At 36.8% G+C, this 13,944-nt stretch overlaps 1 protein-coding gene across 1 annotated transcript in view; it reads right to left on the bottom strand.

Annotated features, from left to right (window-relative positions):
• Nucleotides 1-1,354: 1,354 nt before the first annotated feature.
• The window catches only part of NEPRO (nucleolus and neural progenitor protein), a 17,062-nt gene continuing 4,472 nt past the window's right edge, over nt 1,355-13,944 (bottom strand). Inside the window, exons 2-9 of the mRNA XM_027868440.1 lie at nt 12,913-13,067; nt 10,663-10,739; nt 9,813-9,944; nt 9,152-9,229; nt 7,970-8,319; nt 7,362-7,423; nt 6,250-6,509; nt 1,355-2,531 (exon numbers count right to left, since the gene is read on the bottom strand). Of these exons, the coding sequence (XP_027724241.1) occupies nt 2,099-2,531; nt 6,250-6,509; nt 7,362-7,423; nt 7,970-8,319; nt 9,152-9,229; nt 9,813-9,944; nt 10,663-10,739; nt 12,913-13,067 (1,547 nt within the window). The 3' untranslated portion in view covers nt 1,355-2,098. The remainder of the gene's footprint in view (nt 2,532-6,249; nt 6,510-7,361; nt 7,424-7,969; nt 8,320-9,151; nt 9,230-9,812; nt 9,945-10,662; nt 10,740-12,912; nt 13,068-13,944) is intronic.

Below are 13,944 nucleotides of genomic sequence, written 5' to 3' on the forward strand. Positions count from 1 at the left end.
ACAGCCAGGCAGCGGCTCCCATGTCACGCAGTGATTGGTTCTTTAGGGTTGGGGAGGCTGTTAGCCAGCAAGGTGCGGGAAGTAAAGTCTGAGAGGTTGGGGGAGGGGGATGGTGGCTAATGTCAGCAGAAGTTAATCCTGAATTCCAACTGCTATAGGCCTAGCTTCCTGACTTCCTGCATTTTCTAATATTTTAACTTTAAAAGAGGCCCCTTTAATGCTCGGTTAGTAAAGTTGATTTTAGTTCATTTTCATAGTCTTTAACTGCTTACTAAAGCTACAATGTAAATGACTCACCTAATAGAGGCTTGGCCCATGGTAATTAAATACTAAACATGTAAGGTATTACACCTTTTTTTTGTTTTTTTGTTTTTGTTTTTTGGTGAGGCAATTGGGGGTTAAGTGACAGCTAGTAAGTATCAAGTCTCTAGTCCGAGACTGGATTTGAACTCAGGTCCTCCTGACTCCAGGGCCGGTGCTCTATCCACTGCACCCACCTAGCTGCCCCCTACACTTCATTTTTGATAGAACTGTTGGATAAAGCTTGACTGTTTGAACAAGAAACTGAAGAGAGGGTGCAGGCAAATGAAAGAGGAAACAAAGAAAAGCAACATGAAAGCAATAAGTAGTTCTTAACCTGGGATCTGTGAACTTTATTATATTGGTAACTGTATTTCAACATAACTGGCTTCCTCTGTAATCCTATGTATTTTATCTTATGGATTTAAAAACATTCTTCTGGGAAGGAAGGAGTCCCTAGACTTTACCAGATTGCCAAATGAAGCTATGACATAAAGAAAGTTAAGAACCCCTGGGTTAGAGTGCGAAATAGCAAAAGTGGGTGAAAAGGTCAAAATAAACATTAAGTTTGGGAGGCACTTTTCAAATCTTGTTTCATTTGATCCTCAACAACCCTGGGAAGTGGGTGCTATTATTATCCCCATTCCAGAGGTGAGCAAGGAAACCAAAGCAGACAGGTTGACTGGCTCAGGTTTGAAAGGCTAGTTGGAGACTTGAGGCAGGATTCAAACTCAAGCCTCTGTAACGCCAAATCTATTGGGTCACCTTACTGCCTCAGGTACAAAATGGGATGCCTTCGCTCTGGTTCTTCTTGTTGTTTGTCTTTTGTTTTCAAAGAGGACCAATGACATTACAGGTGACACCCTGACTTGCGTGGGAACTGGATTTGAGTAAGGCAGAGCCACACAGAAGACAGTCTCACTCTCTCTTATAGAGTCATCATAGTCTAGTGGCAAAAACCATGGCTGAACTGTGGAATGCAGCCTGCTGAAAGAATTGGAGACCCTTTTACCTAATTCCAAAAAGCCAAAAGATTCATCTAAAAAATAGAGGCTTAACATTTTTGCAATTTTTTAGAGAAATAAAATGCTCCATCCCCCCTGCTCATACCCCAAAAAAGCTATTATTCAAACAAAACAGAGATATAAGTACAGCATATTCTAACTCCATATATTGGAGAGATTAAGCATTTCAAAGCACCTAACCCTAAGTAAATGGGAAAATGGAAACTGATTTAATTTGGCCCCAGTAATAAGACCAGTGGTAACACTAACTTTTCTTGGTGATCAATTCTATTTATATCATATAAAACCTGGACAACACAATCACCCAAAACAGGAAATCTTGATGTCCCACAGACATAACAAGAGGCAATGTCATTATAGTATAATTAAGCCAGTAAATCAAACAATGACCCTTTGGATACCTCCATCTTCCAGTTTCACAGCAAACATGCTGGTTCCATTGGAGCCAGCCAAGGAGTATGGGTCCTGACCAAGGCAGATTTTTTAGGTACCTAGTTTGGTGCAAAATATACACATTTCCTCAAAGCCAATCTACCTAGAATCCTTGGTAAACAAATCAAACAGTCCAAGCTCTTGGGGGCCCTGAGGCCTCTCAAAGTCAGTTTGCGGGACTTGGGGAATGATTCTGAATGAATGCAGATACCTCCATTGCTTCTGGGTACAGTGTAGAACTTCCACCACTTAGAGGAGCACTATGGAACCTCATCTAGCAGACATAATTATGAGCTGCTTCCTTTCTTAATAAACTAATGCAGTTCCACATATATGTACAACTAAACTCCCAATGAAGAAAAAATATCATCAATGTCATCCATGTCTCCGACAGTTTCTGACGTAGTGTTATTTTCCTTTACTTGAGTCAATGTTGGTGACTTCACTGCACCACTGCAATTTTCAATATGATTTGCATTTCTGTTGTCCAACAGCCGGCTCTTTTTCGATGCCAGTTCAGGTCTATGAATTGTAAGGTCTGAGAATGTTCTTTTGGCATCTCCCTCTGTGACAACCTTCTCAGTGTGATGAAGAAGCTGTTGAATTTCCTTCAGAACAGTGGGCTGCAGCTTTCTCTGTGGTTTCCTCTGCTGCTTTATACATTTATTCTGTGAAGTGATTCGTCTCAGGTGGCGCTTTGAAGACATGTTACCCAAGTCATGGAGAAGCAAGTTACAGATAGACGTTTTTATGCAGTTCAATTTCTTGGGCAAGCTTTTAAAAGAGAAAGGAAAAATTTAAAACCTATTAGCTAGAGAAAAATCTATCAGAATCACTCATTTTCTCTTTTCTCTCTTCTTTCCACCTCTGTTAACAAAATATAAAAATATATAATTCAATTTCACAAACACTAAGTGCCTAGTCTGTGCAAAGCACCATATGAGATTAAAGGAAGATGAAGATAAAAATGAGAGTCCCCGCTTAAGGTGTTGTCTTGTTTTGCTGAACTTTTTTTTTTTCTCCCTTTCTTCTCCTTACAAGGGATGGCGCTGGGTAGGCAAGGAAGGTGGGAAATGAATATGATATAAAAACGAAAAGAAACAACGTAATTCAGAAGAACATAATTGAGCTTAGGGACTATATAATTTTTTATCTTAATATACTTAGCACTTAGGACAATGTAGGCACTTCTTTGTTTGGTTGTGGTTTTTTAGGAGGCAATCAGGGTTAAGTGATTTGCCCAGTCCCAAAGCTAGTAAGTGTCTGAGGCAGGATTTGAACTCAGGTCCTCCGGACTCCAGGGCCAGTGTTCTACCTACTGTGCCATGTAGCTGCCCCACAGCTGCTCAAATGTGGGCACTTTCAATAAGTGTTTGCTGATCTGAATGAGTTATGATTTGATCTCTAGATTTCTGTTTTCAGACTATTACTTCCACATCACAGTCATTATTTTTTCTGGATGAGGATAGCATTTTCCATCAAGAGTCTTTTAGAATTGTCTTAGAGCCTTGTATTGCTGAGAAAGAGCTAAGTCTATCAAAGTCAGGCATCACACAATGTGGCTGTTAGTGTACAATGTTCTCCTGGTTCTGCTCATTTCACTCTGCATCAGTCCATATAGGTATTTCCAGGTTTTTCTGAAGTCTGCCTGCTCATCATTTCTTATAGCACAATAGTATTCCATTACATTTCATATACCACAACTGGTTCAGCCATTCCCCAACTGATGGACATCCCCTCAATTTCCAACTCTTTGCTACCACCAAAAGATCTGCCCTAGAAGTGTGCATACCCTTTGACCCAGCAATACCACTTCTAGGGCTATATCCCAAAGAGATCATACAAATGGGAAAAGGACCCACAGGTACACAAATATTTATAGCAGCTCTTTTTGTGGTGGCAAAGAATTGGAAATTGAGAGGATGCCCATCAATTGGGGAATGGCTGAACAAGTTGTGGTATATGAATGTAATGGAATACTATTGTGCTATAAGATATGATGAACAGGAGGCAGAAAAACCTGGAAAGACTTGTATGGACTGATGCTGAGTAAAGTGAGCAGAACCAGAAGAACGTCGTACACAGTAATAGCCACATTGTGCGATGACTAACGTTGATAGACTTAGCCCTTCTCAGCAATGCAAATCTCCAAAGGCCTCATGATGGAAAATGCTATCCACATCCAAAGAAAGAACTATGGAGTTTGAATGCAGATTGAAGCATACTATTTGCTATTTTTTTCTTCTGTTTTGTTTTGTTTTCTCTTTCTTGTGGTTCCTCCTATTGCTTCTAACTCTTCCTTACAACATGACTAATGTGAAAATATGTTTAATAGGAATGTATACGTATAGCATATATCAGATTGTGTGCTGTCTTAGGAAGGGAGGTGGGAAGGGAAGGGAGAAAAATTTAAAACTCAAAAGTTTATGGAAGTGATTGTTGATAAATCAAAATAAATTAATAAAAAAAAGAATAAAAAAAAAGTATGCACAGTTTTATAGCCCTTTGAGCATAGCTCCAAATTGCTCTCCAGAATGGTTGGATCAGTTCACAACTCCACCAACAATGCATTAGTGTTCCAATTTTCCCACATCTTCTCCAACATTTATCATTTTCCTGTTCCGTCATGTTAACCAATCTGATAGGCGTGATGGGGTACCTCAGAGTCGTTTTGATTTGCATTTCTCTAATCAATAGTGATTTAGAGCATTTTTTTCATATGACAATAGATAGCTCTAATTTCTTCCTCTGAAAACTGCTTATTCATATCCTTTGACCATTTACAATTGGGGAATGACTTGCATTCTTATAAATTCAACTCAGTTCTCTATAGATTTTAGAATGAGGCCCTTATCAAAGACACTGGCTGTAAAAATTGTTTCCAGCTTTCTGCTTCCCTTCTAATCTTGGTTGCACTGGCTTTGTTTGTGCAAACCTTTTCAATTTAATGTAATCAAAATCATCCACTTTGCACTTCATGATTTTCTCTATTTCTTGTTTGGTCATAAATTCTTCCCTTCTCCATAGATCTGACAGGTAAGCTATTCCGTGCTCTCCTAGTTTGCTTAATAGTATCAGCCTTTATATCTAAATCATGCATCCATTTTGATTTTATCTTGGTATAGGGTGTAAGATGTTGGCCTATGCCAAGTTTCTGCCATACTATTTTCCAGTTTTCCCAGCAGTTTCTGTTAAATATTGAGTTCTGATACCAGATATAAATATTTTAAACATGTGGGTCTTTTACCTCTGTTTTTGATCTCTTTCAGATACATGCTTAGGGTATGTGTAGTTCCAAACTGTTTTCCAATATGACTGAACTAGTTCACAGATCCACCAACAGAAATGTGGAAAGGGACACAAGTAAATTGTTATTACCTTGCTAAATTTATTACAGACTTCTTAAAATGCCAATAGTCTCTAGCAGGGTCCACAAACTATGGTAAGCTAAGAATGGTTTTTACATTTTGAAATACAATGTATTTAAATGGATTAGCTCTCAGCTCTGAGCTAGACAAAAAAGGTAGGTGTCTCTTTCATACTTTTCTTCATAAACTGAAAGTTTAAAATTAAAAAAAAAAAAGAAAAAAAAAAAGAATGCCTTTCCACAGTACAGGTTTTCTGTTCCTAAAGGAAACATAGTTAGGATTCAATAGGAAAAAAAGGGATATGAAATGGAGAGAGGGAGACCTGACTCTTTGTCAGAGGATCAGAGGGTAGGAAAGTATTACACAAAGACAAATACAACCGGACAGTTTAAAAACAGGTACAAGGCTCCTCCTCAAAAGGAAGAAGCTAGATGTTTCTGGTCCTCCAAAACCAGAGCCATAGAAGTTTTCTGGTGACATATTCCCCAATAACGGTCAGAGGAAGAATTCAATCAGAGTAGGTGATGATTCCCAGCTACCTTGAATATACAAAGGCAGCTGTCTGTCAACCTGATGTCGCATCAGAGAGTCCTGCTGTCTCCCTGGGGAATGAAGGATCTATGACACAACAGAGAACCTCCCAAACTTACCAAAGTGGATTATGATTATTGGTGATTCACATGGGTAATAATAATAATAATAACTGACATTTATATAGAGTTTACTATGTGCAAGGCACTGTGCTAAGCACTTTACAATTATTATCTAATTTGATCTTCACAAAAACCTTAAGAGGTAGGTGCTATTGTTATCCCCATTTTACAAATGAGGAAACTAAGGCAAACAGGAGTTAAGTGATTTGCCCATGGTCATACAGCTAGTAAATGTCTGAGAATGGATGTGAACTCAGGTTTTCCTGATTCCAGACCCAGCACCTCTATCCACTGTACGAGAACAGAATGGATTCAGGGGACCTCTAAGCAATGGAAAAACAAAAATCATCAATAAAAATCAATTAAAGATGAGAGTGAAAAGTAAAGTAAGAAGTAGCAAAACACACAGAAAAAGCAAAAAGCATTCACTTCTTGAACCCAAAAAGCATAGCATATTAAATATGAACCTACCTGCAACCTTGAGCTTCCACATGTTTAAGCCGGTTACTTTTTAGAAGTTTGTTACCCAGAAAGGTGGCTTTATGTTTCAGTTTTTTTCGTCTACACCAGAAAATGGCCCTTTGGATTTCTTCTGAAAGTTGTGTAAAAGACTGTGCCTCTCGGATGCTCAGTACAAGGTTTTTGGCATGAGAGGATCCTACCAGCAGCTGGGATGAGTTGATGGCTTTTCGTACTCTCCTTTCAGAACACACAGGTTTGAAGTTGGTGTCCTGGAGGGTGGACAGGCAAGAATAAGAAATGCAAATATCACAGGAGGTGAGCAGCCTTCAAAGGCAGTCAATAAAGCATAAACTCTATAAGAGAAGGGTCACTGGCCACACTGGGATTGCCAGAGTCAGGTGATTATGATGGAGTACTACTGTACTATAAAAAAAGATGAAGGGGGTGGTTAATGATGAATATAATGATCCAAGACAATTCCTAAGGACTCATGATGAAAAAATGCTATCTATCTCCAGAGAGAACTTATGAATTCTGAATGCAAACTGAAGTAAAATTTCTTATTTTCTTCCTTTTTTTTTGCTTTTCTTTTTCTTTTTCCAATATGGCTAATATGGAAATATGTTGTGCATGATTTCACATGTATCATTTATATCATATTATATGCCTTCTCAGTGGGTATGAAAGGGGTAGGAGGGACGGAAAGAATCTGGAACACAAAATTTAAAAAGAAAAGAATGCTAAAAATAAATAAATGATAAAAAGGAAAAAAAGAAAAACTATTATATTTATCTTTATATGTAAGTTTTTAAAATTTATCTTTAATATTCATTTTTTTTAAATTTTGAGTTCTTCCCTTGAGTTCTCTCTCTTCCCTTCCCCTCCCCAGGCAAGCAATATTACATCAATTATACATGTGAAGTGATGCAAAACGTATTTCCATATTAGATATAATATTATATTTATATTGAAATGTATTTAAAGTGCTCCTTTTAATTGAATTAATTGATTAAATGATATATTCCCTAAAATAATTAAATTAAATTCCAACTTTTTTCATAATTTCAAATTTACAGTTAAACACTATTATTAATATATAATAAATTTTAAAACACACAAACCGTGGTAGCTTTGTGCTTTGGTCGTTTGCAAAAGGCCTTCAGGTCAAATCCTGATGATGTTTCTGTGGAATTGGAAAAATCACACAGGCTGATTTAATAAAGCACAAACTCTCTTCCAAATAAACACTAACCTCACAATCTAATTCACTCTCAAAGTCTCTTTCCTGCCAAACTATTAAAAGTAACTATGAAGGAATTGACCATTAATTAGGCGATTAACAAAACCTAAAAGAAAGTGCCAAAATAAAAGTCTAAATGCCCAAGTTCAGAAATTTACCTGTTACCCTAAACAGGCAAAAAGATAACTATGCCTCATTAGGGATACCTGTCTTGTATTCCGGGTAACAACTCTAGAATTGCGATGAATGTAGATACTAAAATCTGTCCCAGGTAATACAATTTATTTTTTTTTTTTTAGGTAATTGGGGTCAAGTAACTTGCCTAGGGTCACACAGCTAGGCCTGATTTGAACTCAGGTCCTCTTGACTCCAAGACTGGTGCTCTATCCACTGCTCCACCTAGCTGCCCCTAGGTAATCCAAATTTATAGCCAGAACAAATGCCTAGGTTAGACAAAGACAGGAGGAAAACCAAACAAAAATGAGTTACCTCTGTAGATTTTCCTCTTCTGCACTGCCTTCCCAATATCCACATTATCTGTCATCTTTATCTTCATTTGTTTAGCTTTTGGGGGAACTTCTAAGTCTATTTCTTCAATAGGCTTGTTAGATTTCTCTTCTGCTAGAAATAGTTTGTCTAGCAATTTTGTTACTCCTTTAGTTTCCATCTTTTTCTTAATGACATCAAGATAGGCTTCTCCTAAAAATTCTTTAAGCTCAGCAGGAAAGGTAAAATTTTTGAAGTAAGGCATTGGTTGAATCCTGGATACCTCTTGCAGCAATCTAAACAAAGGCTTATATAAAGAGACAAGTTTTTTTAAAGCATCTTTATACAAGACCCTAGGGGGGAAAAAAAGAAATTCATGAGTTAACTAGAATATTATAAAGTAGTTAAGATAATGCAGACTACATCATTAAGCTACTATATATACGTGCATATGTGTATGTATGTATGTATATGTACGTGGTATACACACACACACACACACACACACACATACATACACACATACAATTCCTATACAATCTTAAGTCTGCAAAACACCATCCTTTAAGTTATTATTGCCACTTCAAGTAAAACATGTAAAAAGAGATTTCTTTTCTTCTCTAACACACTCCATAGCTTTATACCAATTAGAAAAAAATTTGCTTCAAAAGGGATTTGAGGTGCACAGAAACACTCTCAAGCATGTAGGATTTAAAACAATTTGCTAAACATTCATTACCTACTCAAAAATATGGAAGCTATTAGGGGAAAAAAAATGTAAATTTACAGGAAACAGCGTAATTTAAAATAGGGAGTGTGTTAACTTCCATAATAGCTCTCTCTAATCCAAGACCCCATTAGAGGCCATGTTGTTTGAACTAAACAGGTTAACTCTTCTATGGTTGACCTCTGTGCCTCAAATTCAAAGATTTTCTTTTGAACTATACCTTAATAATCAATTCACTATTATTCAACTGTGGCCAAAAGAATAAATCAAATAAAAAAGGAAACATATGACCAGCCTTGTCCTATACTGTCATTTTCTGATGGGGGTAAAAAAAAACAACTCATTGAACCACTCTATCTCTCAATAATAAAGGCTGCCAATAATCTGCCCAGCAGAATGGGAAAGGAAGTTCAAACAATGAAATCAGATATTCAGATATTTCAAAAGAATGTACATACCATACCCTGCTCACCAATCCTATAATAACAGTGTTTAAAATGATGAATTCTTCCAAACAAAGATGCTTCACAGACAAGCTAGAGGTCAAACGCTGAATTAAGGTTAAAAAAAAAAAAAAACGATTGCTTGTAATCTGCATCAGAGGTATCAAACTCCCAGCCCTAGCCCTCAAAACTTCCCAGTCCAGTGGAACCAGATGAAAATGTAATTGGGAAATGTTTAACGAAATAAATAAAAACACAATATAACACAGATAATGTTAATTTGTGGTATTCTAAGTCACTATGTGGCCCGAAGGGAATCACTTCTTTTTGAATTTGACACCACTGTTTTATATGTTAGAGAAAAATACTGCTGGCAAAGGAAATTTGTCTCATATTTACTAACGTTTAAATTCATTTCATTTAAAGGTGCTCAAAACTTAATGCATCATTTACCATTCATGCTAACGCTGTTACAACACCTACATCTCACAAATATTGGCAGACTAACTGAAGAATAAAAATTTCTTTGGCAACAAAACAACAAACAGTTCCTGGGAGAAGGAGGCAAAAAGCATTGTAGTCTCCCTAGAACTCTATATTATATAGAAAAACACTATTAAATATACTGAAACAATTTCCTACTGAAAAGGAAATGTTAAAAGTAATTGAAGGATACAGAAATGTCTTGCAGCAACAGTCTAATAAACGTAGTATTAATTTGCAGGTTCCCAAAATCTTCATTAACACAAACTCCAAAACTGGCTGGCTGGGAATGATGTACTTTTTTGCATTTTCAAGTTTATCTTCTCTAGTTGTCAGAAACAGAAAGACTGAATTATTAGAATGAGCCACAGGTGTAAATGTACTTACATGTCACATACTTGGGTACCAGGCACCGACAAGAAAGTATTATCTACTTAACAATTTCAAGTGGACAGTTGTTTTAAGATCATTTTTAAACAGCTCTGCTCATCAATCATCACAAAGGACTCTCAATATAATTATAGATTTCATTGTAATGCCAGTGTAGTCTTGTCCTTAACCAATGGTCTGAGCACCAGAAGTGTCCTTTGTTATTACAGACCCCACTGCATTTTGTCTTTATAAAAACTAATACAATGAAAAGTTTTGCTACAATACCCAATGACAAGTGACAGAATGTATACAAGAATAATAGAGGACCTGGAAGGAATCCTGTGATCCAATTACCTTGTTTCATGGATGAGAAAACAAAATCTCAGAACAGTTAAGTGATTTGTCCAAGGCCCCACTGCTAGTTAGTGGCAAGGCCAGTTTTAGAACACATTTCTTCTGATCCCAATATAGTATTTTGCTATACAATGAATTCATTAAGTTCATTATGCCTTCAGAATTCATTAAGGTTAAGCAACTTCACTATTAGGCATGGGTGTTCCTTTTTTTTTTCTTTCTTAATAAAGCAAAAGCATAGAATGTCAGGTACTAAAGCAAAAAACTTTAGACCTCTAGTCTATAAAGTCTTGAAATAACCACCTTGGGACACTTACTTAGGACATAGCTCAAAGAGATCTTGAATGGACCCCTCCATATTCACAGAATTCATTCGCTTGAGACACTGTTCTACCTGAAACAATGAATATTAGCATTTACTATAGGCAAGTAAGATTGCTGATCTCAAACAAGCCAAATTGGACAAATGAATGCAGGTTAAGTGTCCCCAGTGTTGAAACACACAGCAAACTGTGGAGGAAGAATGTACTGTGTTTTTTGAGTTACAGAAAGCAAAGGCAAAGAAGAAAACACATGTTATTAAAACCAAAGCATTTGCAGGAATAATCTGTCAATTTCTCCAGCCAAACATATTCATCAATTATTTCCTGAGTACCTTCTGTGAGAATAGCATTATATAAACAGGTGCTACGGACGACATGGAAGGTACATGAGACTTCCCTCCAGTTTGCATTCTGGCTTTTATACAAATGAAACAAATTAAAAAACAGGACAGCATATAATTGAGTGCTATATTGTAGAGTACGAAACAATGAAGTTTGACGGAGCGTCAAAGGAGAGATCAGTTCTTCATCTATTAATTCTTTTTTAAGATTTTCAATTCTAGGAAGTGTAATTTTTTACATTAAAGTGCTCTAAATTTGTGAAACATTAAGTAGACACATATCACAAAAGGAACACCAATGCAATGCCACATGAGTGGCACAAAATGTGAGAGGGATACCCAGAGACACTGCCACAGTAGAGATGGGGCACAAGTTGGGCCTCCAAGGACAGGTAAGAACTGAAGGTTTACATCTAGCAATTACATAAAAAATACATGTTTTCCTTGTTTAAACAACAGATGCCAAAAGGCAAATCAAATCAATTCATATTTTCTCTTTGCCTTATCTTCTAACTTCAGAAGGGTTCCCAAGCTCAATCTTTGATCCTCAGCTGTTCTTTATCTCGTCATCTCCCTCAAACAAGGAGGGAGCTGCTGCCATGGTGGAGAGAGGGCTGGTACTGGAGTCACAAGGACCTGAATTCAAATTTAACCTCAGATACTAACTAGCTGTGTCCACCTAGTTAAGTTATATAACTGCTGTCTGCCTCAGTTTTCTCAACTATAAAATGGAGATAATAACAGCAACTACCTCACAGAGTTGCTATAAGGATCAAATGAGAATGTTTAAAAAAAAAAATTACTTAGCATACTAATAATACATAGTAGGCACTTAAAAAAATTCCCCTCCTTCCTTATTCATACGTTCTCATAGTTTTATCACCTCTATGCTGATAACATTTATATATTTAATCTATACATACAGAAATATTTATAGCAGCTCTTTTTTGTGGTGGTAAAGAACTGGAAATTGAGGGGATGCCCATCAGTTAGGTAATGGCTGAACAAGTTGTAGTACATGACTGTGATGGAATACTATTGTGCTATTAAGAAATGACGAACAGGATACTTTCAGAAAAACCTGGGAAGACTTACTTAAACTGATGAAAAGTGAAATGAGTAGAACCAGGAGAACATAGTACACAGTAACAGCCATATTGTATGATGATCAACTACGAATGACTTAGCTATTCTCAGCAATACAACAATCTAAGACTATCCCAAAGGACTCATGATCAAATAAAAAAAAAAATACCAACTACCTCCAGAGAAAGAACTGATAAAGTCTGAATACAGATTGATGCATACTTTTTTTACTTTCTTTATTATCCTTGGTTTTTTGATCTGCATTTTCTTTTGAAACATGGGTAATATGGAAATGTTTTACATGACTGCACATGTATAATCTATATCAAACCGCTTAACTTCTCAGAGAAGGGTCAAGGGAGGGAGAGAATTTGGAACTCAAAAAAAATTTTTTTAAATGTTAAAATTTCTGTTTACATATAATTTGGAAAAAAAAATTAAATGCTAAAAGAAATGGCCTTTGAAGTTATCACATCAAATACTTTCTTAAAAAAAAATCAATAAACAATAGGGGGATCATCTATTTGTTCTACTTTTCAGTCCCCTAACTGACTATAAAGCTGTAATCTGCTGTAGACTACAATCTTCCAAAGTCTACCCTTCCTCATTTTATGTGTCTATCAATGACACTCTAGATGTCTATATTGTCACTTCTTATAAAGACTTTATGTAGATGAGAAGATAGGCCTATGAGTTAACCTTCGCTAATGCTTTAACTAAGGGATAACTCATCAAGAAGAAGAACAAACAGAAGGATGCTTGACGTCTCTGACAAGTAGATCTGCCGTCCCCTGAAAAGACGAGGCTTCCTTCTGACCTGTGTGAGAGCCAAATACGGCTTGTGGTGACACAGCTTGTTGTGATTACTGTAAAGGACTGCACGCACGATGCCCGTTTCCGCACCCAGACCTCTTCTCATCAATGACCTTCTGACACCGCAGCACTCCTGAGCCACAGCTTTGACGTGTGAACCTGAAAAGAGAGAAATCAAGCTCTATTGTACAAGCAGGTCTAAAGCCACTGTGGGCTTTCACCTAGGCTGAGAGGCGTCCCTTTCATTCACATATCACATACTGCTGAGTGATATGGAAATACCTTCAGGGACCTTATAATCTATTTGTGAAGTAAATACTATAGTAAGAAGTTACCTGAATGAAACAAAGTGGATGTACTGAATAGATGCGTATTATGTATCTGTAACAATTGTGGGTTCTTGAGTCAAAGGTAGAATTACCTCTATATTACATCTATAATACCTCTATAATATAAGAGTATTTGCTTAATAAATAGATTATAAGCTTACTGACAGTACTTTACATATCAATCAACAAGCATTTATTAAGTGCCAAGCATTGGGCACACAAAAACAAAAATGAAACATTCCCTCAGTGAGGTAAAATCAATCAAGCAGCATCTCCTAAGTGCCAGATATGGAGGATGCAGGGAACAAAGAATGGAATGATCTCCACACCCAACAAGCTGACATTTTAATAAGGGAGACAACATGTACCTATGTAAAGACATACAACATAAAGTTAACACATATTTTTTGTTGCTGTTCATTTGTTTCAGTTGTGACCAACTTCATGATCCCATTTGGGGTTTTCTCGGCAAAGATATTTAAGTGGTTTGCCATTTCCTTCCCCAGCTCATTTTACAGACAAGGAACTGAGGGAAAAAGTCTTAAGAGACGATTAAGTGTCCGAGGCTGGATTTAAAGTCAGGTCTTCCTGACTCCAGGGCTGGTGCTGTATCCACTGCATACTTATATATATATATATATATATGTGTGTGTGTATATATGTGTGTGTGTGTGTGTGTGTGTGTGTGTGTGTGTGTGTGTGTGTGT

This window comes from Vombatus ursinus, unplaced genomic scaffold (genome assembly GCF_900497805.2).
Source record: "Vombatus ursinus unplaced genomic scaffold, bare-nosed wombat genome assembly UNPS02001419.1, whole genome shotgun sequence".
Taxonomy (NCBI): domain Eukaryota; kingdom Metazoa; phylum Chordata; class Mammalia; order Diprotodontia; family Vombatidae; genus Vombatus; species Vombatus ursinus.